This window comes from Caretta caretta, chromosome 8 (genome assembly GCF_965140235.1).
Source record: "Caretta caretta isolate rCarCar2 chromosome 8, rCarCar1.hap1, whole genome shotgun sequence".
In the NCBI taxonomy this organism is placed as follows: domain Eukaryota; kingdom Metazoa; phylum Chordata; order Testudines; family Cheloniidae; genus Caretta; species Caretta caretta.
In genome coordinates, this window is record NC_134213.1 from 90,833,300 (window position 1) to 90,860,678 (window position 27,379).

The 27,379-nt window shown below is 42.6% G+C and overlaps 1 protein-coding gene across 3 annotated transcripts in view; it reads right to left on the reverse strand.

Moving 5' to 3' along the window:
* The window catches only part of RAVER2 (ribonucleoprotein, PTB binding 2), a 56,532-nt gene extending 29,803 nt beyond the window's left edge, over positions 1–26,729 (reverse strand). For 2 of the 3 annotated variants that reach the window (XM_048859713.2, XM_048859712.2), the window contains exons 1-3: positions 26,364–26,728; positions 6,960–7,026; positions 3,635–4,104 (exon numbers count right to left, since the gene is read on the reverse strand). In XM_048859713.2, coding sequence (XP_048715670.1) covers positions 3,635–4,104; positions 6,960–7,026; positions 26,364–26,585 — 759 coding nt within the window. In that variant the 5' untranslated portion in view covers positions 26,586–26,728. Of the gene's footprint in view, positions 1–3,634; positions 4,105–6,959; positions 7,027–26,363 lie in introns of all 3 variants that reach the window. The other variant, XM_048859714.2, reaches the window with a different exon arrangement.
* Between the last annotated feature and the right edge of the window lie 650 nt (positions 26,730–27,379).

The window sequence follows — 27,379 nt, forward strand, 5'->3', positions numbered from 1 at the left end:
AGGGCTCCATGCTTAGTTCCCCCCCACACCCACACCCACCCACACCCCTTATATATGGGTAATCTCATCTACAAACACAAATTCAATTACCATCTCTATGCTGACAACTCACAGATCTACCTCTTTATTCCAGACCCGTCTCCTTCTGTTCAAACTAAAATCTCACTCTCTAGACATCCACAAGTAGATGTCAGCGAGTCATCAGCTCAAGCTCAACATGGCTAGAACAGAGCTTATAATCTTCTCCCCCAATTCCTGCTACCTCCTTTCTTAATCACTGCGGACAACACCGCCATCCTGCCTGTCACTCCTGACTGTAATCTGGGCATCATCTGCCACATGGACCTTTCTCTAGGACCTCACATCCAGGCTGTCTAAAACTTGCCATTTCTTTCCACATCAAATCTCTAAGCTATGGCCTGACCTGTCCATCCACACCACTAAAATTCTTATCCAGGTTCTCATCATATCTGTTACTGCAACATCCTTCTCTCTGACCTTGACATTTGCAACCTTACCCCTCTAATATCTATTCCAAATGCTACTGCAAAGCTCATTTTCCTAGCTCGTCACTTTCACTGTGTTCTCTTTTTGCTTTCTTCCTTTGGGGTCCTCCTTCTCTATTGTATCAAACATAAGCTACCTGTCTTCACTTTCAAGGCCCTTCATGGCCTATCCCCACCCTGGCTATCATCTCTGGGCTTGTCTATGGACTATGGGAGTGTGAACTGTAGAGGGCATCAAAGCATTGCCTCTATCTGCCCTGTGCAGATGAGGCTGGAGTGAAGTAGAAGGTGTGTGGTTTGCATTAACATAGTCCTGTTTGAAAGAAGACTACATTAATTCAAGCTATGACCTTTTAGTTCATGCCAGCAGTGTCCACACAGGGCAGTTAGAGCGTCATACTTTGATGTGTACAGCAGTTCACACTCTAAAGTCTGTGCAGTGTAGAATCAGCCTCTTTTTCACTATCGAGATGTAGATTCCCTCCTCCAATCAGCCCATGATGCCAGGCTCCATCACCCACTTGTTAAATTTTCAAATGTGCTTTCTCTCCATACTTGGGAGGTGCTCCTAGTAAACATCTGCAAAACTAGCATATTTTTCTCCTTAAAAACTCTCCTTTTTAGTGATGCGTACAAAAAACTTGACAACAGCTAGGCTGCTGGTGTGCTGAGACCACTGATGATCAGACTGACCAATACTGTCTCAATGTTTCCTTGTACTCGTCTTTCTGCCTGTGTCCATTTGTTGTCTATTATCTCATACTTAGATTGCAAAGGCCAGATTTTTAAAAGTATGTCAACATGTAACTTCTCCTGATTTACATGAGAGTTAGATACCTAAATATCTTTAAAATTTAACTCTAAGACTCTTGATGTACGGATTGTCTTTTGGTTCTGTGTTTGTACAGTGCCTAGTACAATGGGATCAGGGTCCATGACTAGGCAGTATGGTAATATAAATAGTCATCGCAAATATTTGTTATAAAATGTGTTATAAAGATTCTCCTGGCATGAGTTTGGAATGGCTGCATTACATGCTTTACCATAATGTTTTGTTTAGGTCACAATTTACAGAAAAATATCACATGGTTCTGCCATTAGGCTCATGGAATCACCAACACACATGATACAACAAACACACACCAGATGCTGTGGTGAAATCCATTTATCATTGTGATTAAAGGTGCAAGAAAAATGCACTTTTTAACTACCTCAAACTGCATAGTCAACATGGTTTTATGGAAAATAGGTCTTGTCAAACAAACCCAGTTTCATTCTTTCATGAGATTACAAGTTCGATTGATAAAGGCAACTGCGCAGATGTAACTTACTTCACTTTTGTAAGACGTTTGACTTAGTACTGCATGACATTCTGATTAAAAAATTAGCATGATATTTATTATAATATTTCCTGTGCTGGCACATCAGAAATTATTAGGTCCTGAAATTATTAGGTCCTGAAGATGTAACTTTATGACTTATGGAAAAACTATTTTAGATATTTTTAGAGGTTTCTAAGATGTAGTTAATGTATTTTTATCTCTCTAAGTGCTCTACTGTTAGACTCAAGATATTAATACAAACTGGATTTATCACTGAAGAATACAAAAAATATTACCAATAATAGTTATTTACAAAGTTCTCTAAAACATTTCTGAAATAATGCTTCCATAAAATACATGGAGAATGAATGTATAATAAATGTTTTATTGGCACTCATCTGGGATGACCTCCTGCATAACTCACCAGGGACTTATCCTGGTCATTCCAAACTCATGGCAATAAAGCATTTATACCACATCATATATTATGATGTATATGTAACATGTCATTCCACATTATTTATGAAAATACGCTTATGATAGTAATATGACATAACTGAGATATACTTTATGCAAGATGGCTCATGTGAGATATAACTGGAAAGGTTATGATTTACTGAATATGATTATCCTATTTGTATGCATGTATCATTTCTGTATCAGAACTTAGGATTATTGAATTTATATCTATATTTCAACTATGTTACTTTGGGTGACATCCCCTACTAACACTTAAGAAACAATAATGTAAAAGCCCAACAGGTCGGATGGTCCATCAACAAGGACAGTGGACTGTAAAAGAGCTTGGTCTTCCTGTGAACCTGTGGGTCAGCCTGTGAAGAATGGCTACATGGGTCCTACAGATGCATTTGACCATGTCACCTGATACTGGAACCCATCTTGAATTCTGTACTTTTCCACAAGAAGTTTGGGGTTGGGGGTGGGGGGTCAAGCTAGGAAACAAAGGACTCCCGCCTTACACAAATCCTATTTAAGGGTGGGAAGTGAGATAATCCAGGTCATCAGTTCTCCCCTGCTACCCCAACCAAGATAACTGCTGGAAACAATTAAGACTGAACTGGGGGAAAGAACTGGACCCAGGCTGGAAGGGTGTCTGGCCTGTGAGGAAGATTATTAGAACCACATGTAGGGTGACAACTTGCATGTAACCAGTTTCTTTAGTGTATTAAGATTAGTTTGCGTGCTCTGTTTTATTTTCTTAGTAATCTGCCTTGTTCTGTTTGCTACCTTCTTAACTACTTAAAATACACCTGTTATAGTTAACATATTTATTTATGGTTTACAATATAACCCAGTTTATCTGATTTCTAACTGGGGGGGGAGAAGTTGTGTATACCCTCCTCCACATTGAGGGAAGAGGTGAATTTCATATAATTTTGGGTTTGTACTCCAAGGGAGGGGTGGACATCTGGGTGCTGTGGCAAGCCCCTTAAAGCTGAGTCTTCCCAGAATGGATCTCTGTCTCTCTGTGCAGCTGGGTGTGGCCCTGCCTGCGTGCTTGCCTGGAAAAGGCTGGAGAGCCTAACGCAGCAAGGCCAGGTAAAGGGGACCCAGGCTAGCAGAACAGTCTGACTCAGTGGCGTCCCGGCACCCCAGGTGGCACCCCAGGGGGTTCGGCCCGCCACAGTATACACATAATCACTCACTCAGTTTCACAAATTAAGCCACTCTCTAGTTACATAAAAAGCAAAGCAATGGGTAGGCAAGCAATAAAATATGTAAACACAAAGCTATATACATCTCTATATTCAGCTTCCAAAAGACACAAATTCATAGGAGACCTACCTGGCAAAACACAGGTTTATATTTAAATGAGAACATTTGCATCAGTTCCTCTGAATCAGTGTCGTCATTGGGGAGTTTATCTACACAAAGGCACTTAGAATGAACAAGATCGGTAGTCAACTGATTAATATCCATCCACTGTGCAAAGAGGGTGTTTTCACCTAATTGCTTCCCCAGGAGTTCCATTCTAGCCTTTGCAGCAGAGTCCTTCTTCATGTATTCCACAAACCCGTAGCCCTTGGAATGGCCAGTAACTTCATTATAGACCAGAAAACATCTCTCAACACTGCCATATGCACACACTAGTTCCTCAAACCCTTGTAATGAAAATGAAGTGGGCAAATTGGTAACGCATAGCAAAGCATCTGTTGGTTGGAGCTGCACGGATATTTCTTTTCCACGAAGAGAATACTGGTGAAACATCCGAATTGCATTTTGAGCCTGCTCTCCATTCTGCAGAGTAACAAACGCTGTAAGAGAACAAAGAAAGTTGGTGGAGGAAACAAGTTCTCGTGCTTACACAACACTCTTCTTCGGGTCTGACGGGGATGACAGACTTGAAGCTGCACATTTCTGAGTCTTTAGAGGCAGAGGCACAGGTACAGACAATTCAGATCTGCATGTTAAATTGCCATTTAAAATACAGATGCTAGATTCACTAGACTACAGTAACTACCATTATTAATACTGACAAGTGAATTCAAAGTGGCAGTTATTAAAATGACTTGGTCCACTATGACAGTGTATAAAGCACCATATTTCTAGGCCAGTGGTTTTCAACCAGGGGCACACAGAGGTCTTCTGTGGGGAACATCAACTCAGCTAGATATTTGCCTAGTTTTATAACAGGCTATTTAAAAAGCACTAGGGAAGTCAGTACAAAGTAAAATTTCATACAGACAATGACTTGTTTATACTGCTCTATCTACTATACACTGAAATGTAAGTACAATATTTATATTCCAATTGATTTATTTTATAATTCTATGAAAAAAATGAGAAAGCAAGCAATTTTTCAGTAATAGCGTGTTGTGACACTTCTGTATTTTTTTGTCTGATTTTGTAAGCAAGTAGTTTTTAAGTGAGGTGTAACTTGGGGGTACGCAACACAAATCAAACTCCTGAAAGGGGTACAGTAGTCTGGAAAAGTTGAGAGCCACTGTTCTAGGCCACTTTTTGAGTTAGTAGGAAAAGGAGAGTGCCATATATCAGTGTTGTCTCGAAAATTACTCTTCAGTGCACAACATATGACACTACACATGCCTGTTTATCCAAACTTTTAGCCACCAATCTTTTGGCATATATTGTTCTTGGTGTAAATACTGTTTTTATGGCCTGTAGCACTGCAGAATGTGAATTTTCCATAATGATCTTAATCAAAACAAACCCACACAGCAAGGCACATCGAAAGAATTTCGAATTGCAATCAAAGAAAAAAGAAAATCAGCAACTAAAACTAACTAGAACAGCATTTCTCAAATGCAACCACCATGGCCGCATGCAGCCACCAGGGGCTTTTGTTGTGGCCACAGCCTCTTGGGCAGTGACTAGGACAGAGGCGCAGAGCAGTACCTCTCCCCCCAGAGCCACCAGAAGGAGTTGGGCCCTCCCCCCATCTGGAGCCACAAACGCCAGATGAGCATGCAGCCAATGAGCTTCCCACCTTCCCAGGAGTGGTGAGGCTCGGGCTTTGGGCTTCAGCCTGGGGCGGCAGGTGGCAGGCTCCAGTCATGGGACTTTGGGCTCTGGCCCTGGACCCCAGCCACACAGCAGCAGGTGCCAGCTCTGGCCTCAACCCCACCATTGTCCCTGGCCCCTGCAGTCTCCTGCAGCCCCAGGCTCCAGCCCTGGCCCCTGGGCTCACCACTCTCCCCCATTGCCCCTGGCCCCCACTGTCTCCCTAACCACCTCCCCATCCAGGGATTAATTTGTCCCCTGGCTTGCCAGAGCTGAGTAAGTCTGATGTGAAAATTGATATTTGTACGGTAGTTAATATCACTTTTCACAGCCTCCCAGCTAGCTATGAAGTCTGCTATGAAAAGTGATATTAACAAACATACAAATATTACTTTTCGCCACAGCAGACTTACTAGCTAGCAAGTCTTTTAAAAAAAAGGCAATCATAAACAAAAGAAACAACAACAACAAAAGACAAGAATGTGCAAAGCGCCCTATGTGTGCTTCTATTCTGTTTAGGTCCAGTAAAGAATAGAGAACTGTATATGATTTTTATTATTGGATCTGCAAAAAAAACCCTACATAAATAAATTAATGATTTTAACATGGATATGTGCATATTTATTTGTTTTTCCTACAGTTAATTAAATATTTTAAGAAAAATTGTCATCGCAGCCACCAGCAAGAGTTGGTGGCCGCACTCTGAGGCCACCAAAAAATTTATTGTGAGAACCTCTGAACGAGAATGCCCAGCTGCAGAAGTCCAGAGGAAAAATATTCTTCTGATTGGTAATTCTGGAGGAACCAGAGTAAACATTAAGAGTAATGCCCTCCTCCGATGGCAGCTTCAACCAGTAAGATTTCAAAACAATACCTAGAAAATAAAACAGTGAAATAGACAGGACTACTGATACATAGAAGCTTGCAGCACTTGTTCCCAAACTTGGAAATTTTGAGGTTTTGCAAATAAGCAAATCATTAGGAGACTGCTGCACAAACACACCATACTTGCTAAAAGCAGCAGCCAGAAACACCATTACCTTGGCAAAGATGCCTGGGAGACATATAGCAAGGCGAAAACTGACAGAGTTTTCAAGATGAAGATCATCCTTAAAAGCTTGATAATTCCCTTCAGTTCCAAAATAAGGCAAAAACATCCACAGCCTTCAGAACTGATAAAGTAAATAGAGTATATCTGCTCTCCGTCGTATATTACCTGGAATCCCTAAATCTAGACCTGGAATAGCCCTTCTGTTACAGAGTTATCCTGGTGTGAGGGGCTTGTCCTAGCAGAGTCTAATGGATCAGTCTTTCACAAGTGGATTAAGCAGTTTGGCTAGACCCGATCCAAAGGGTGCATTACTTAAGGGGTCATAAATATAGATTCACAGATAATGGGCTCAAACTACCTCCCACTAAAGTCAATATGAGGCTTTCCATTTCCCATTAACTGACATTAATGGGAGCTGGAAACGGCCACAATTTTTGCAGCTAAAGAACAAGTCTAGGAACAGTTAAAGTAGTGGGCAGACAATCTGATGATTTCATATGTGGCAGAAGAAGTTGACTACTAGTCCTATCAGAGAATGCAAATGTTAATGTTACGATTAAACATAGTCTTAAATATTGGAATATTCTAAATTCTTACCTGTTCTTTTATTTTTGTCCACATAACAGTACTTTAATTCATAATCTTTGAATAGTTCATGGATTTCCTAGAAAATACAAACATCAAAAAAACAAAACAAAAATGAAATTAGGCTCAATTTTCCAGTTGTTATATTGAAACATTCCCAACAAATAAGTAGCTACACCTGAGACATATCAAAGATTTGTTCATAAAGGAGTTAAGAGTCACAATATCTTCTCCCATATGAGAGAATCAAGTTCAATAAAGCAATTCTCCACGTTTCAGTATGTGAGAGTCGGCACAGCAAAGGTGTGACATGATGACTATTTTTATAGAGAAAAAGGACATAACAGTTAAAACAATGAGGAGTCCTTGTGGCATCTTAGAGACTAACAAATTTATTTGGGCATAAGCTTTTGTGGACTATAACCCACTTCATCAGATACATGGAGTAGAAAATACAGTAGGCAGGTATAAATACACAGCACATGAAAAGATGGGAGTTGCCTTACCAAGTGGGGTCAGTGATAACAAGGCCAATTCAGTTAGGGTGGATGTGGCCCATTTCCAACAGTTGACAAGAAGGGGTGAATATCAACAGAGGGAACTACAGAACTGGAATAATTTGCAAACTTGACACCATCAAATTAGGCCTGAATAAAGACTGGGAGTGGCTGGGTCACTACAAAAAATAATTTTCCCTCTGTTAATACTCACACCTTCTTGTCAACTGTTGAGAATGGGCCACATTTATCACGACTGAAATGGCCTCGTTAGCACTGACCCCCCCACTTGGTAAGGCAACTCCCATCTTTTCATGTGCTGTGTATTTATACCTGCCTACTGTATTTTCCACTCCATGCATCTGATGAAGTGGGTTATAACCCATGATAGCTTATGCCTCGTTGTTTTTGCTGATACAGACTAACACGGCTAACCCTCTGATAACAGTTGAAGAAAACTAACATGAAAATCTTTTCTTATAGAATTAGGAATACATAATGGAAGAACCCATTCACTCTCCCAGTGAACTCTCTTACTCTGAAACCCTCCTTACTGGTCTTGTTTACATTAGAAAATTACATTATATTAGAGCACCACCTCTAGGAATCATAAGTAACCTGATATAAAAGATATACACAGAGACACAGTAAAGATAACACCACATCAGCAAGCTGTGGTGAACTGTAGGATTAATTATGAGAGTCACTGACTATGCTGAGTTTTTTGCATCACATTATTTCCTACAGCTCCTCAATTTCCTGTTCTAACACAGTGTAATTTCTCAGTCTAGACAAAGTCATTATAAAATGCAGTGGAAGCCCCAAATTGCTCGAGTGGAATTCAGTGGACTTTTACTCCTCTTGTGGTGAATATTCACTCCACCATAATTGACTTCTACTCTGAAAATCCTCCTTGGAATACAGCCAGTATCGACTGCTACACAGGTGTTCGATGCTACATTCCAAGCGGATTATCATGTCCCTTTCCTCCTGTACTCTGCCCAAGTAGAGGAGATGGGGAAGGAAGTAGCCATTATCCTCCCATGGGGGAGGAAGCAGTAGTAAGAGTGAATCCCTGATTCCCAAACTTGAACATCTGTTCCCCACTATAAGTTAAGATGTGGTATTCCACAAATGTGTGCGCCACACAAAACACTAACCAGTGTCCCTTCCACTGCAGTGGGCAAAGAAAGGACTAGTCTACCAGTCTGAAGGTGAAAGAAGTGACATGAACATACTGAATCTTTTTGTCAGGTAAATGCTCTAGTGTTATAATGAACTGAGCAAAATAATCAACACACATGATTATAAGAGGGTTCCACTCTACATGACTTCCAGTAACACAGCATACTCTCATTTTGCCAGTCTGCTAATTCAATATACATGGCTTACAGGTTAATGGGTTTCATCTCAGAAGGATCAAGTGTATCCTTTTTGTCAAACTGAATACCAGGCTCGCATTTCACTGGTTAACAGCTGTCAAATGCTGTATTAATAAAATATGACACTGTTCCTCTGATGTTCAGCCATCCCATACTCAGATGTGATGTGAATGTGGCTTCTAAATAACAAAATACACAAGGAGTAGTCCAAAGATTTAGAACTTGTAGGTTATTTGCATGTAGCTCAGAAGAGTACACTCTCTTCAAGAGAGTTGTGATGCTAGACTCTCATCTATGAGAAGCAGATTGGTGGAGGATGCAGTTTTCTTTGCACTTTTGTTCTTCCTAGGGACTAGCTAGAGAGTAATGTTGCAGAATCCAAGGAAGTTGTTAGCTGTTCCACTTACACAAGGTGGGCAAGGTCTACTGTTCTTATCTGTTTCATCTTTAACAAAAATAATGTAATCAGATTTATGAACAGTTTACTATGTGATGTAGTAACAGCAAAATATTAGTCCAAATGCATAGTGATGGCGTTTCCTGAAAACCATTTCTGAACCAAATCTTCATTCAGCAATAATAATCTGTAATCTTGCTGGAAATTTAATTGAGCGTGAAAACAGAATGTGATAAAAGCATCATCTTGGTGATGATTAAATTGAGATGAGCACATGAATGGATTTTAAAAGCAAAAAAAGGATTTTTTAAAAAGTAAAGCAATTTTAAAGAACAATCACAAGATTTTGTTCATAATTTTAAAAAAATCATTTGCAACAATCCTATGAAAGCTTGAGGCTAAAATCTCACCAAAATGATGTGTTCTATGTCACTCAGACACAGGTACATTATTGTACAGCTGCTCACAAGCGAGGGGCTAATAGCATGGATTTATTTTAGTGACAAAACGTAAGAACTGAAGTATTTCTTTGGGGGAAAGGCACCAAATATTACTTGGACTTTACAATCAAAAGCAAGAAAAAAAAAGGAAAGGTGTAGCCTTTCAACCTTGAAAGCACCTCTTTGAAAAGTTAGCACAGTAATATGTAACAGATGGAAAACTAACAATAGAAACAGTTGTTCAGAAGAAAAGCAATCCACTGAGCTAATGGGTTCTGTGCAGGCAGAGCCCTGAGCCTATAGAAACTCCCTTTGGCTTCAGAGGTCCACATGGAGCCAGTTGCAGGATTGAGGTTTTTATCTGTGCATTTGATTGCATGTAGTATTTCAGAGGCAGCATCATTTACATAAACAAACTTTTTAACAAATAAAATTAAACACATCACACTGACTTTTTAAATAAATACATTTAAAAGTCTGGATTACGTCTTTAGTTTAAGTGTTTATGTAAATATCTGTCTATATATAAAACTATTTTAAGTCTGGGTAAAATTTTTAAACACACTTACGTGATTTGGGAGCATGTAACATTTTCAAAAATGTACCCTGTCTTTCTGCTTGAATTAAAACTACAGGGGCTGCAGAGGGTTCCCTGCACACCTGCAGGGCTGGTGACACCAAGTCCAGGCAGGCGCAAGGTGCCAAAACAGCAGCCTTCCCCGCACCTTGCACTGTGACAGAATGAGGCTGCAGAGGGCTTTCTCTGTTGCCACAGGGCTGGTGACACATGATCCTGGCAGGAACGAGAGGGGAAGTGGCACTCCCTCTTACCAATACATTTTTGTTTTTGTCATTGTCAGTGCATCAGATGAAATTAATGTTTACCGACATCTGTCAATTAAAATCAAATCCTTCCACACCTAACTATTGTGGCAGAGCTCCTTCTCCACCTCGGTGGGTTCTGTGCTTCCTCTTAGCGGCAGGCTGGGGGATTCCTCTCTCCCTGGGAATTTTCCCCACGCCCCTGGGTTTATTGTCCCCACCTTATCTGAGCAGGGGTTCCTCCCAGCCTCCCTGACAGGGGAGGGGGAGAGGAGCCTCTTAGTCTCTGGTAGCTCCTCTGTGCGTGACGGCGACAGGCCAGACACCTAGTTCAGTCTCTCCCCTCTGGCGGGGTCTCTTCCCCCAAACCTCTGGTGCCCAGAAGGGCTATATGCCCTGTTGGGCAGGCTGTCTGGTCCTCCAGTAGCATGCCTGCTCCCCACAGCTGCCATTGTGCGTGCCTACCTGACTGGAGGGGAAGCTTTTAAAAGGTTCTGGCAGGCCCTTGATTGGCCCCAGGTGTCCTAATTAACCTGGAGTAACCCCTGTTCAACTACCAGGGGAAAAGGGACCTGCTTATCCTGGGGCCCATTTCCCAGCACCCAGTATGAGCACTTTCCTATAGCTGTCTGTCCTGACCCCGTCACACACTATGTTTTGGTGCAATCCTGTTTATGTACAAAGAATGTACACGAAGTCCTGTTTCTCTGGACACAGTGAAAACAAAGCAGGTAGTTTGCGTGCTCGCAATTTCCTCCAGTCAGTTCTATGCCCACAGGGCTCCGTCTCTGCTCCCACTCAGGGCCATGCTCACCACTGCTACTGCTGCTGTCTGGGTGTTCTCTCTCTCAAACAGACGCACCAACAACCTGCTCTTTGAGGCAGGGAACATCTATTACTCTGTTTGTACAGGTTTCAGAGTAGCAGCCGTGTTAGTCTGTATTCGCAAAAAGAAAAGGAGGACTTGTGGCACCTTAAAGACTAACCAATTTATTTGAGCATAAGCTTTTGTGAGCTACAGCTCACTTCATCGGATGCACTCGGTGGAAAACACTGAATGTTTGTACAGTGCCTCGCCACAATGGGGTCCCCACTCTTGGTTGGCTCACAGGCACTATTGCATTAAGCATGTTAAACAACAACTACCCCTTAAGCCCTGCATTTTCAACCACTCCCAGAGAATACTCTTATTCTTCCTGGGTTAGTTCTTGCTCAGGCCTGGCCTTATGGCCCAGAGCCTTGGGCTATGGATTCTATTGTTTCCAGCTATCATGATATACAAAGTCCTTAACTGCTCCCTCATTTAACCCAAATGAATGGTGTTTATCTAACCAGGTTAATGTCAATCAGAACAATAAAATTAAAACTGCCTCTACTAAAGGAATTTTCTCTTATTTACAAATGAAAAGACTCCTCTAGACATAGCTGACAACTACCATAGTATTTTAGTGTATCATATCAACAACCTAAGACAAAGCTGTAATTAATGGCAATATGCACTTCTGTACAGGAGGCAGAGCAGGCATGGCATAATTATACTCCTGTGAGTAACTTATAGCTGGCACTTAGAAACAGACATAGGTGTTCCTCCAATCTCTATTGTTGCGAAAGCAGTGTTAATGTGTGCTTGTATCCTGGACAAGACCAGGCTGACACAACTCCCTTGTGCATTCTGTTCTTGTTCAGAGTGGGGCTTTGCCTCCTTTAGTATGATGGATATACACATAAACATGTGGATTATGTCAGGAACTGTGAGCTAAACATCTTGGGACAGAAACAAAAATCGGGAAACTAATAATATTTAGCTCTTACACAGTTCCTTAAATCTTCAGAGCCCTGAACAAACATTCACTAGTTAATCTACACAGCATTAGTATAATTAAAGCTCAAATAAGAAAATAACCTTTAAAATAAATAAATAAAATAAAATAAAATAAAATAAAATAGCCTTTAAAAGCCAAAACAAATTCTATGACATGGGCTATGAAAAAAAAAAGATTAAAAACACTATAAACAGTTAGATAAACTTTATGTGGTGGAAAATTTGTTATTTTCTCTACGGCGCTTAAAATACTTCAACTCCTGCACACACGACTAATTGTCCTGCCTGATCTTGGATGAAATATTAACTTTCTCTTTATGATTTTATTTTTCATTGTATATTGTCATTCTGAGATCTGGATCTCTTAAAGGGAATGATGTCTGCTCCAGAGAAGTGTCTGTATGCCCTATTGTCTGAATTTTTAAAAAAAGTATAATGGTAAACATACCAAGAATAGACACACCCAACTTACTATTGTCCCAGCACAATTCATGCTATTATTTTAAAAATAAACAGCTTATTTCACGCCAAGGAACTACTAATCCAAACAAATGTATGCAATAATATCCAACCACCATTTATAAAAGACAATTTTTCTATTGTGAACCTCAGGGCATGCTAAACATAAGTTCTGTTGCTATGTTTAAACATTGCACAGGATGTTATTTTAGCAACAAAAATTAAAAACAATTATAATGGTGCCTGTCAGGGTTCCTATAGTAATGAGTCTAGTGAAGGTGCCCATATAAACCTTACTTTAATGGTTCATAACTTGGTCCTTAATAAATGGCTGCATGGTGAAACTTCACATACATATTCTTGACATGGGAACAAATTTTGTTTTTAAATTAGTTGGGCAAAACAACATATTTTGGCTAGTCAATTTTTTTTAAAATCTTTTCCTAACTAGAAAAGGCTTTGTTTTCATTGGTGCAGGCAGTCAAAGCAGAAAGGTGGAAAATTGCCTGAAAAAAGACATTCAAGTTTCAAGACAGTACACAGAAAATAATGAGTTAGGCATCAAGATTCAAAAGGTTTTGGATCATTTAAATGAACGGGTCAACAGATAAGTGCAGTTCAGTGTAGGTATAAAATAAACCAATTTTGGAAAAGGAACCAAGCAAGAGAATATGAAAATTTGCTAAACAGGAAAAATATATGCTAGTTATTGTGGAAAAATCAGAGACCATCTGCTACAGTATAAAAAATGCAACATACAGCACTAGATTGCATTAATAGAGGTATAGACAAAAAAACAAAATGAATTGTACTATTTTTTTATTTCCTGTAAACTAATGACTGGCTAGGTTAAGGATGCTCAGTTCCTCTAACCACACATCAGTTGCCAGACGCAGTCATAAATATTAAACAACAGGAAGGGCTTTAACACCCCAAAAGCCCTAATCAAGATTGGGCTTCATTGTGCTATGCCCTGTACCAGCACATACAAAGACATATTCCCCACTTTAAGGAATTTGCAATTTTTCACTCCATGCTTCAGTTGAACTACTCACATAAGTAAGGGCTGCAAGATCAGGGAGATCCCCTTCACCTGCTTACGGTATATAGGCAGTGGCCACTCTGAGGAGGGCTCTAAAGATTTTACCCACACCATTCCCCCCTCACTCGCAGGATAATCTATGCAGCTAGAAAGAAAGGCAAGTCTGCAATTCTGGGCCACAACCTATTTTTTGGAAGTGCAAAAGTTTAATGCACACTGACTGGTCCTTCTCTGGATATTCAAAGTCATGTTTGCAACACCAATTACAAACCTAAGAAGCAACCATCCTATGGACTCTCTCACACCCACTTATTTTTGCCATAACACACAGAACTATCAAAACAGAGCTAGCATATTGATTAAGATATGACAACACTAGCTTCCCAAGGACTGTCCTGCATAAGGAATGAAAAACAAACACTTCCTTATCTGCCGAGCCAGATTAGAGTATTGATAAGCACAGTTGTAGGGAATTATAGTTTTAGATCACCATAGTAGGTGTACAGGGGAGCATGTAAACTAAATAGAAGATAAAAAATAGGGGAGCGCACTGGAGGGAGTAAAAAAGAGAAAAACAATACACCAAAGAAAAGCAGCAAACAAAAGAGCACAGACAGCCTAGGGCAAGAAAGGTACTAGTTATCCAGCACAGTAAACCTTTCACATACAAGCAATATGACCGCGGAGAGACCGAGAAACAAAGGGACTTGCTACTTCACAAGGACACAAAGGAGTGGAAGAACGATATTCCTTCAAATTATTTGGGTTCATTAAAAATTTCCAGTCAAAAAGCAATGAGGAAACATTGTGCATAACCCTGAGAGAAAGGAGAAAAATGATGAAAATGGCATAGCACTAAGTAGCAACCTGCCATTGGATCAAAGATGGACACTAACAAAAAATGGACACATGGCATCAAGCCGCAAACACAGTGTAAATCCCCATCCCAGATGGACTGCGCCTGCCTCTGACAGATTCCTAAATGAGCTGTCTCTTTTTTGGCTTGACAAGCTATAAGAAGGTTGTCAAAAAAATTTTTAAATCACTGAACTGAAATGAAAAATTGATTTCAGTCCTCCTGCAACTCCCCTCCCCCGTGTGTCTTTTGCTATAGGAGAGAATCCCCTTCCATAAGATTATAGATATTGCCTCTAGTTGCAGAAATTACCACAGGATAAAAGCAGAAATATGCATGACGATAGAACAATGTAACAGCTTTTAAAAATAATCCATTTAGTGCAAAACACCTTTCTCTTTCAGAGCAAGTGAATCATTTGATACTTTAGCTTAGAAAAGCAGACAGGGGGCATTAGAACCAAACAGCTCTACTCAGACTCCTAATCCTAAACTAAAGTCATGAGATCTTGCTGCAAATTTCAGCAACAAGGAAAACCAAGCCCTCAATTCTGATATTAACTATAAAGGATTCTAACTGGCATGACATCAATGTCTTTGAACTGCTCATTTATACCAAATTCATACACAACTACTTATACTGAAATTAATGAGGTACGGATGAGGACTAACTAATGAGACAATTAAGAACCCTGAGACAACTAAATCAGAAACAAATCTCATAATCCACAAAGGATAAGCACAAAACTAAAACAGAAGCCTAATTTACCATTTATCAAGAACGCAGCCTAGTAAAATCAAATCTTGTCTATATAGCAGTTTACAACTCTATTTGTATAATGGAAGTTCTGCACAGCTATTCCACAGTTCTCAGGGCAGAGAATTATGGGCACTTTCCAGAGTGCCTACCTGTGTCTAAGAACACTCTTGGAGGTTTTATACAAGTTCCAAAATCATTCAATTAATGATGTATGTTTGAGGGCATCATGGACATTCCCAACATGGTGGCTAGCATAGCAGTTCATGCAGCTGTATTCTCCAACAGTGCAAATATATTAATTCCTCACAACTGACAGCACAGAGACACCCCAGAAGACAGATTAATAGCAGGAGACTGCTTGCAATGAGGTAGCTGCTAGATCACCAAACACCAACACACAATAAATAAGCAACCATTAAATGATCAAGGTTGCCTGTAAGTCTCTATGTGATAAGGCTTGACATTACAGTGGCAATCTATCTATGATAGTGACACTCTGATATACGTTTTTCTGGCCAGGAAAGATGCACCATATGATAGTTTGGTAAAAATATTGAATATTGGAGGGGGGGGGACAGATATATTTCTTGCCTCACCCTGGAGAATATAATTACATCCTTGTCCTCCTGTGATTCTTTGGCATCTTGTCTCCTGCCTTTTTACCTTGGGTAGTAATGAAGCAATAAACTGACTAATAAGAACAGATGACACCACTCCAATTTTGTAAGGACAACTAAATGCGGAGGAGTGTGCTTTACAAAGACTGAAGGAGCATTTCTTTAGAGACCAAGCTTTGTAAAAGGATGCTGCTGCTCACAAGTGGCTCAACATTCTCGACATGGCCAGCTAAGCTCCATGGAAAACTAGGGAAGTGATTGGGACTCTGGTGCACTCTGACTATATTTTCCCAATCGCGAGGATAATGGTAAAGAAATAGTCTACAGACTGAGCTCCTGATTTAGCAAAAGTCACTGATATATTATAACTTGGAAGTCTGAAGTATCATCGGAGTCATATCTGGGCATCTTACGTTCTCGAGAACGAGGCCTGTTGTCACCAGAATACCTCTCCCGCCTAGCATGTGAGTAGAAAGGACAGTCTGAGTGAAACTGGGGAACCTTGACCATCTGTTAGAGGAACACCTGAACAGCTATTTTTTAATACAGCTTTCACACAGGTGATATGGTAGAAAAGGATTTTGAAAAAAAGTACATTGTTGTAAGCAACAGCAGAACTGATTAACAGTCTTACTCCTGCTGACAAACAAACGTAACACCAGGCCTGGTATCAAATAATTTCCAACCGATTTTACAATTTTGACAATAGAAAACTAACCAAAAGTTAAAGCACGTACACTCTTTGGACCAGAGTTTCAGACAGGTGACAGCCGTAGTACATGTGAGTTTAATGAACCAAATTTTTTACAACATGCATTTGTCTATTAGTAAACAGGAACACTGTGCTGAAATGGAAAATTTAGAACAGTGTGTACCAGGGTCTGTCATATCAAGAACAATGAGATAAAATAATGTGCTGAAGGAATCAAATGAAGGTGCATACTGGGAACTTGGTAACAAGAGCAGAACAAAAAATGTATTTAACTGGGACATGCTGGATTTAAGTGGGCAAAGGATTGGAGAGCACGGCAGCTGAAGCTGTGAACTGAGGAGTGGTGGAAGTGGAGACTTTCAAGGATGACAATGAAGGTATTGGTTAAGCGTTCATCAAGGGCCCAATCTAAAAATCCCTTATTCACATCAATAGCAAGTGGAATTGCTTGTAGAAATAAGAATTAGTTGTGCAAGAAAAGGTATGCAGGTTAAGCAACATGCCCCTGAGCAGGCAGACTCTTTAGTACACATTTTTGATTTTTTCCTGTTCTCTTTCCACACTTTTACTTTATGCCCCAAGTAGGCCGGCATTTTTCATCAGGTGCTGCAGACTGCACTGGACAGCTTCTTCAGAATCTTCTTCCTGTAGAGGCAAAGGCTCTATATTTTCTTAGAAAAACAGATGTTACTAGATGATGCATGGACAGGGAAACTTTCTAACATCTATTGAGGTTCATATACGATACTCATCACCACACTATCTGGACATCTCCACATCTGTGGCCAGGAGGTAGCAAAAAAAAAAACAAACCCAAACAAACAAGTTATATTTAATCACAATCTGTAATAGTCTACACAGCTGTGATTAAAGTTTCAAAAACTTCATGACCAAGATACATTTTGCTCTATGGCCTTGGGAAGCACGTAAAGTTTCTTAACCTCAATTTGAGAGTCATTCCACCAAAGAACTTCAGACAGAACTTCAAGGTGCAACTGGAGATTAGGAGCATAGTACACAGTCAATATATAGCCTCATTAACAGGGGAAAACATCCACTTGCAAATGTCTCCCTTACACATATTCATCTTTGTAACCAATAATGTATGTATGTATGGTCAAGCCTGATTCCACCTCAATAAGGACCTGATTCTGCAAAGTGCTATACACCATCAATGCCCGCTTTCCCCTGTTTACAGGGTTCCATTGGTTTGCCTGTAGTAAGTATTCTGTGACAAAGCCCTCACTGCAACTCAACAAATAAACCACTGGAAACACTGGTATAAAAATACTGGCTATTTACCATGCCTCTGATTTCCAGCTGCAGCTCCACCTGAGGGGCTTGGATGGAAAGAGTTTCTCAAAATGAGGTTAAGAAATTCAAACTGATATATTGATTCATTGGGGTCAGTGGAAGTTTAGGTCTTTCAGCACCTTACAACATTGAGCAGTATGTTCACCCTGGAGCTTTTTATACTGCTTATCACTGCTGCTTACTTCTGTACGGTGGTTAATTGCCACAGGACCACAGGAAAGAGAGACCCTCCCTTTAACTTGATGCAGACACAAGAGCACCGGACTGAAGAACCTACAAATTACAGAAAGTCATATCTCTTTTAAATATCTGAACACTACCAGCTTGTCAGCATTGATGGGTTTACTAACATATGGATTACATTGATTAATACTGCCTGAGCCACTACCTTTATATATATACTGGAATAAGTTTATTCACTTTATTAATGCTGAATATGAAACTTAGTGGAGTCTGGAATAAGGTTGGGGAGTTTCCAACCAAAGGGAACGCAGCAATTACATGTTAGTAAATGTCTGTCCTAAATTATGGTTATTCATGGCATTACTAGAGATGAAATGATTTTTGCTTCTGTGAAAAATTTCAACAAAAAAATTTTCATTGAAATTTTTCTTCAAAATTTTTTTAATAAACACCCCAAAATAAAAAAAAAAAATTTGGCCTTCTTGTTTTGATGAATGTAAAAATATTTTGTATTTTGTACAAATATTTGTATAAAAATATTCAAAGTTGGCCATTTCTAGGAGAAATTTTTGTTCTGATAAAAAAGCCATATTTCATAAAAAAATGAACATTTTTAACCAGTTCTAGCTGCAACAACAATAGACAATGACACCAAATAACTAATACAAGGGGATAATTAGGTTCAGAAACAGTGGTTGGAAGCATAATACTCTCCTGCATTTTCAGCTGTTTTTACCTTTTCCTTTCCCTACAATTTAGTGGTAGGGACAGTGATGGCTCCAGCAGATCTTTTCAACAGAACAACAGTAAAGAAGACACCCACACAGAGTTTACCAAGGGAAATAATTTGATAATCAGTGAATTTCACAGTAACTTTTAAAAGAACATGCCAATCTGTTATATAGTTGTACTTACATGAGCTATCATGAACATTCAATGCCCACTTCAAAACCATAACAGGACAAGAAGTTCCTCCTCCACAAAACTCCAACTCTCGCTTTACATACTAATGCTGCTAGCTCAATCATATTAAAAGGTTAAAACAATACATTTTCCAATTATTCTCCAGGATCACCAACTTTCTTGGACATCTTAGTCATTACTGCCAGGCTTGCTGGTGGAATAGGTGAAAAGTACAAGGTCCTTGAGGATGGAGGGAGGGGGCAGACATATGTCTTTATGCCATTACTCATACCAGATAATCATAATAAAATGGACAGACTTTCATATTACAAGTTATTGTCCCTTGGTTGTGTCATAAATGCACAGGGTCTGGTCTATGCCCCAGCCTGCAATCAGTCCCTTTGGAGTGACTGCTTTAGTGTGCCAAATCCCAAGGGTATACACAGTTACACAGGGGCAGGTCCAGGGCCTCCAAGACTCGGCCTTCAGGCACCAGCAATCCCTGTTTCTCTTTGTGGCTCCTACAGCAAATCTAGCTGAACCAGACTCCTGTGGGAGGCATGCACTGTACCACTTCAGATAACAATGCTCTCAGTGAGTAGTGCAACTATTCCAGGCAGCCTTTTCAAAACAAGGTAACAATTTACTAGCCACCTGCCATACAGAATCTGAAAGACTTTGGGATAGCAAAGAGAGACAAAGGTTAACCCACAGTCCATCCTGGCCAAGCCATGCAATGATGGGTTGCATTTTTGGATCTCTTCCCTTTGCCCTTAGACTCAAGTGAGAGCTGCTGAATCCCTCCAAAGGGCGGCTCTTATTCCCACCACCAAATAACTTTTTCTCCTTTGTCCTCCAGCTCAGTGCACATGTTCTGCCTGCCAGGATTTCCTGCTGTTCGATGTTGACTGTTCAGTCGTTGAGGGTTCTCATTGTCTTTCTGGATCCTCTGTTGATTTAGGTCGGTTTCAACCAGTTCTTTAACAACCCAGCCATTCCACCCAGACAGTGAGGCGACACACCCACCTTGTCTCCTGCACTGTTGGAACAGTGTTTTGCCTCCACTGCGTTGCAATGCAAAATACAGAGGGAAACTGAGGCACACGTAGGCATCATAAAAATGTTACAAAAAGTTCCCAGTGTGTTATAGTTGTCAATAAAACCTTCAATGTCATTATCTCCTTGTGGCACTAGTTGCCTAATCAAGCAATATCAGATTGAGCTAATTTAACCACAACCTTCCGTACACCCACAGGCTATATTTTATTGGATGACACACCCGTTCATACAGCACTCATTTTTTTGAGATAACCACACATAAATGGAGGTTAGCAATACAATGCATGTTGTGGCTGACTGAAGCAAGGAACTGGTAACAAACCAGTAAAGTTCTCCCCTATTTACACTAGCGTAACTGTTTGTGGTGTAATAAGTCAGAAACATACTAGCTTTGATCTACAGCAGATCTTTACTAATAAAAATGGGAGGTTCTGCAAAAACAGACAATATCGATCCTTATACAGTGAATGTACTTGTAGTTAATAATGTTATTTCTACATTCAATGTGAGAGAAAATACAGGGAACATAGAACAATTACTATTTCTGCCTTTTGTCTATTCATACATGCAGTGGTCTGATTTATGTACTGCAAGCAACTGTGGTAACTGTGTAAATTAGGTACACAATTTTGCAACTAAATTATTTAAATATATGTTTATTGCATTATCATTATTAGGTTCGAGAGTCAATGCACTATTTACATGAAGTGGAGTAATTTAATCTCAGAACTCATTTCATGCCCTCTGCAGACTCATGAAATCAATTCCTCATAGATTATGCTCTGCTCACATTTGAAAGGTTTTCTTCACTACCATAAGGGTTAGAATAATTTTTAAAGGAAGTTTTCATTCTGAAAAATCTTAATTATTGAGGGTTGTTTGAATATCCTAAATGAGCAGAAGCCACCAGGTATTGATCCTAGTCAGTGGTACCTCATACTGATAATTGGTTTAAAAAATATGGATGCTTTGCTTTTAAAATACATTTTCAGTTAGGTGCATTTGCATTATCTCCAAAGGCCCTCATCCGATGCTGTAAGTGATGTTTGTTTTGAAGCCCGAATTTTCAAATACATTGGTTTTCAACAGTCAGTGTTCACAGTATCATATAATTCAATTGCGGGCATACTGACTATGCTAATTTTCAAGTTTTGCCTCAGGAAGCAGAAGTGTACAGCATGATTAACTTCCAATGACTTCTGTAGTTTTCCTTCGGGTTTCACGGCTTAATTGTTAACTTGTGAGTGGACTAAATTTCTCAGTCTTCAGAAACAAATATGGCAACCTTGATAAAAAAAAAAGGCTCTCTGGTATAATCAGAAACTTCTTATATATCGTATAGCCAAATTGTATCCATGGTACTGTACTGTTAAACATCCACATAATGGTACACTGCTTACAATATAACATGCAAATCTTTGGACTCCCAAAAGCAGTAATAAAGCCACAATGAAATGGGCAAAGGAAATGCTCAAAGACACAAATAGTATTTCTTGCTATTGCAAACTCAAAAATAAAAAAACCTTATTTTGAGGATCTTTTAAAAATAAACTTTAACTACATTAACAGCATTTTAAATGAATGACAGTGAGAAACAGTTCAGAGTAGCCACCAAATTTAGCATTCAGAGGCAATTCTCTCATTCTGTGTGAAGTAATATCTTCTTCTACTTTCTGTTCCCTGGTTCCTACAAAGATCAACGGGATAAGAATGAAGGGACAGCATACAGGCTAAGGCAAGGAGGAGTTTAAAAATCCCCTTCCACAGTGAACTACCTATGCAGACTTATCAAGCAAGGATAGAGCTTCTTGCAAGACTGCTTATCACCTCTGTTGACTACAGGTACCTGATTCTATGAAGGGTGAGGACAGAAGAGTTGAAAATGTACTGAGGGGGAGGAGGGGGGAAGAGGGCTGCAGACTAAAGGAGAACAAGGGGGTTTCCTCTAGCAAAGCATGAAACAAGCTCTGTCTTAAATTTTGTGGGAGACTCAGCTAACCCATTCTGTTTGGTCAATAAACGGGCAGGACATTATTTTAAAACAAAATGAAACTTCTCATTGTGGGTTCCTCTACCTCAGGCCAGACGTACAGAGTCCATTGCTTGTTCTACCATTTCTCTGACCAGACTGTCACCTGCTCAAAACACAAGATACTGCAGGAGGAGCATGCAGAGTAGAGGGCTGTTCTAAATCTGGATTTACTACTTAGACAGAAAAAGAACCATAAGGAAACATGTGCCTTTTGCACGGGAAGGGGTCTCTTCCACTGTGGTACCATCATCCTAAGGATGGAAGAAGAGAGCTGGGCCCTCAACTGAATGTGACAGAAGTAGTTAATCATGCAGTTCCCTCCTCTCCTAAACATGTTCACCAACCATGATATTAACCGCAGGAGTGTTTCCTTTGACACATAGTGCTCTGACCCGCCAGGTGAACAGGTCTAGGGCTGCCTTACTGCCCACATATATGATCAAGGAGAGAACAAGTGGAGTTTTGGGGCAGAGGTCTCAGCGAATGGCTAGCATTCCTAAAACTTTCCAGAAGAGTGAACTATTCAGGGCCACGTTATACTTTCGTATGGAAAATAGTTCCTGAAAAGAGATGCCCAGAGTAAAACAATGTCATGTCACTGATGAGCCTTTGCCAAACCCTACCACAAATTTAGTTATCCCTAGGTACCAATGTGATATATGCCATCATGTGCCAGCAATACCCCTCTGCCATGTACACTGGCCAAATCGGACAGAGTCTACGCAAAAGAATAAATAGACACAAATCTGACAGGAATCATAACATTCAAAAACCAGTAGGAGAACAGTTCAATCTCTCTGGTCACTCAGTAACAGACCTAAAGGTGGCAATTCTTCAACAAAAAAACTTCAAAAACAGACTCCAACGTGAAACTGCAGAACTGGAATTAATTGCAAATTGGACACCATCAGATTAGGCCTGAATAAAGACTGGAAGTGGTTGGGTCATTACAAAACCTAAACCTAATTTCCCCAATACTAATTTTCCCCCTACTGTTACTCACACCTTCTTGTCAACTGTCTGAAATGGGCCACTCTCATTACCACTTCAAAAGTTATTTTTCCTCCCTTGGTATCCTCCCTTGGTATCCTGCTGTTAATTGTCTCGTTAGACTGACCTCACACTTGGTAAGGCAACTCCCATCCTTTCATGTATTTATACCTGCTACTGTATTTTCCACTCTATACATCTGATGAAGTGGGTTCTAGCCCACAAAAGCTTATGCCCAAATAAATTTGTTAGTCTCTAAGGTGCCACAAGGACTCCTCGTTGTTTTTGCTGATACAGACTAATACGGCTACCACTCTGAAACCTAGGTAGATCTGTTATTCTGAACTCAAAAGGGCACAGTGTGCTGGAAGTGAGCAACATCCCAAGGGGCGCTTTGCTTGAGGGGATTAACGAGTGAGATCCTTTGGAGTGCTGCATGAGAGAGGGTGAGTGAGGGGGTCACAGAGCAGAATCCCCAGGGGTGGTGTGCACAAGAGGGTGGGCCAGGATTGAGCAGGATCCTGTGGGGCCCTGCATGTAAGGGTGCAAGGGAGAAAAGCCACTAAGCGGGGATATCAAGGGGGTTCACCGTGTGCAATGGTGCAGGTGAGGGCATTTACTGAGCAAGATCCCATGGGGAACAGTGGGGGGAGTTAGGGGCCCCAGAAGGATCCTGCAGGAGTGCTATGCGCAAGGGGCTGGGATAGGGGGGCTCTGAGCAGGATCCTGTGGTGAGGGGACCTAGGCAGGACCCCATGGGGGGGTTCCAAATGGGATCCAATGGGGACAGTAAGGGGTGGGGGTTGGGCAGGATCCTGTGGGGGACAGTGTGCAAAGGTTGGGTGGGGGGGGCTCTGAACAGGATCCCCCTGGAGATAGTGAGGGGGGCTAAGCAGGATTCGATGGGTGTTGTGTGTGAGGGGTTAGTGAGGGGGGCTCTGAGCAGGAACCAAAACCAGACTGTTGGCATATAAAATTGAAAATGTTTTAGAGAAGTTTTTAAACTAAGGGCTGGGGGAAAGCTGACAGGTGTTGAGGTGCATGCAGACAGACACATCCCTTAGGGGATGATTTATTAAAGGTGCTAGTTTATATCCTAGTAAACAGGAAAGGACAGAAGTTAATAAAGTACAGATAAGAACTCAAGAGAAACAGTCAAACGAAAGAGAGTCCCATTCAGAAAGAGAGTCCCATTCAGCGACATCACATGGAGGCAGACAACTATATATTGACAAAAGTTATAAGTGCTTATTTACAAATGCAAGAAGCTTAAATACTAAGATGCACGAATTTGAGTGCCTGGTATTAAATGAGGATATTGATATAGTATGCATCACAGAAAGTTGGTGGAATGACGATAAGCAATGGGACATGGTAATACCAGGGTACAAAATATACAGGAACGATAGACCATGCAGGTTGGGGAGTGCCACTATATGTGAAAGAAAGCATAAAGTCAAATATAATAAAAATCTTTAATGAATCAAACTGAAGCATAATATTAGTATGGATAGAAATTCCATGCTTGAATAATAAGAATATAGCAGTAGGAATATACTACCAGTCATCTGACCAGGATGACGACAGTGACTGTAAAATGCTCAGGGAGATTAGAGAGGCTACAAAAACAAAACCCCCAATAATAATGGGGGATTTCAACTATCCCCATATTCGCTGGGAACTTGTCGCCTCAAGATGGGATGCAGAGATGAAATTTCTAGACACCAAAAATGATTGCTTCTTGGAGTAGCTTGCCCTGGAACCCACAAAGGGAGAGGCAATTCTTGATTTAGTCCTTGATTTAGCAGGACACAGGATCTGCTCCAAGTGGTGAATCTAGCTGAAGCACTGGGTAATGATGATGACCACAATGTAATTAAATTTAACATCCTTTCAGGGGGGAAAATACCCAAGAAACCCAGCACAGTAGATTTAACTACAAAAAAGGGAACTACACAAAAATGAGGAAGGTATTAAAATTAAAAGAAACAGTCACAAACAGTGAACTGCCTGGAAGATGCATGGAAACTTTTAAAACACACTATAATCGAGGCTCAAACTATTTGCTTACCCCAAATAAAATAAAAACAATAAGAGGACCAAAGAGTGCCGTCATAGTTAAACAGTGTAAAAGAGGCAGTTAGATAAAAAAAAGACATCCTTTAACAATTGGATGTCAAATCCTACCGAGGAAAACAGAAGGAACGTAAACTCTCACAAGTCAAGTGAGAAAGTATAATTAGGCACCCATGGGGTGCTGGGCGCTGAGTGGGGAGGGGGAAGAAAGGTCGGAGCGGGACCCCGGGGGGGCCCTGTGTGCGGCGGGAGGAAAGGGGGCTCGGGCGCGGGACCCCCGGGGGACCCTGTGTGCGGCGGGGGGCTCGGGGGCTCGGGCGCGGGACCCCCGGGGGGGGCCCTGTGTGCGGCGGGGGGAGAGGGGGCTCGGGCGCGGGACTCAGGGGCCGCTGTGCGCAGGGGGAAGGGGGCTTGGAGCGGGACCCGGGGGGTGCTGTGTGTGTGTGCCGAGGGGGAAGGGGGCTCGGAGCAGGACCCGGGGGGGCGCTGTGTGGGGGAGGGAGAGGAAGGGGACTCGGAACGGGACCCGGAGGGGGGCGCTGTGTGCAGGGCGGGGAGGAGCGGAGCTTGGAGCTGGACCTGGGGGGCGCTGTGTGTGTGTGCGGGGGGAAGGGGACTCGGAACGGGACCCGGAGTGGGGCGCTGTGTGCGGGGGGAGGAGGAAGGGGACTCGGAACGGGACCCGGAGGGGGGCGCTGTGTGCGGGGGGAGGAGGAAGGGGACTCGGAACGGGACCCGGAGGGGGGCGCTGTGTGCAGGGGGGGAGGAAGGGGGCTCTGAACGGGACTCAGGGGGGGCTGTGTGCGGAGGAGGAGGGAAGACGGCTTGGTGCGGGACCCGGGGGGCGCTGTGTGCGGGGGAGGAGGGAAGGCGGAGGGCGCTGTGTGCGGGCTAGGAGCGGGACCCCGAAGGGCCGGACGATGTCGAGGATCCGCTCTCCAGGACTCCCCTTGGGAGGGCACAGAATGGCGGCCGCCTCCTGCCTGCCCTGTGTCGGCTCTGGGGTCCCCCCGGCCCGGCTGGCTCCTCTCCCGGAGCGGGGGCGCCGCGGTACCTGGTTGCTGCTCTCCTCGGGCAGGTTTCTCAGCAAGACCTTGCGCCTGTTGCTCAGCTCCCGGCGGGCGCTCTCCAGCCGCCTGGCGATCGCGGGCGGGCTGAGGGGCGCCGCCTTCCCGCCGCGCTCCGGCTGCGCCCCAAGCCCCGGCTCCCGCGGAGCCCCGGACAGCTCCGTGCCCGGCTCTGCTGCTGCCGCCATCTTACAGCCAGAGAGAGCCATCGAGCCCGCAGGGGGAGGGAGCCGGGCAGGCGGCGGGCGAGCCGGCGGGGCGGGGCAGCCCGCTACAGCGGCTAGGAAAGTCCGCGGGACTCAGAGCCGGGACCAGAGCCAGGCACCATGATGCGCCTCCCCGAGCCTGGGACACGATTTCTCCCCCCTCGCACCCCGCCCCCGTGGCCCCCGAGCCTGGCGCACCACTGCTCCGAGCCCCCCCCCCACTCTCCGCCCCCGTCCACTCGCTCCCCACTGCTCCGCGACCACCGTGCACGCCGAGCCCTCCTGCCCTCCAACGCCCTCGCATCCCTCAGCCCGCCCCCCCCACCCGCATCCTTGAACCCGACCTCACCCCCCGCCCCCGTCTGAGGCACCACTATTCCCCCCGCCCCCGTGCACTACGACCCCCATAACTCCCTGCCCCGCATACCTCTCAGCCCGCCTCCCGTCCTCCCACACTGGAGCTCCTGCCCAGGCACCCTCAGCCCACTCATCCCCGCCTGGGCCACCCTCCTCCACCTCACCCCCGTGCACCCCTGCACCTGTACACCCAGCCCCTCTGAGCCTAGTACCCTGTGCACCCCCATCCCTCGGCCACCCGTTCCCCACCCCCAGCCTGGGACCCCAGTGCTCCCTGTGTACCCCTCAAACCCATCCCCTCACCCTCTGCTCCCCCCACCCCTTCACTTTTCCCCCCACTAAGCCTGGGATCCCACTGTGGCACCCCAGCCAACTGACCCCAGTAGACCCTGCTCCTCCCAAACGCCAAGCCTAGTATGCCCCTGCACCCTCTCTGCTCG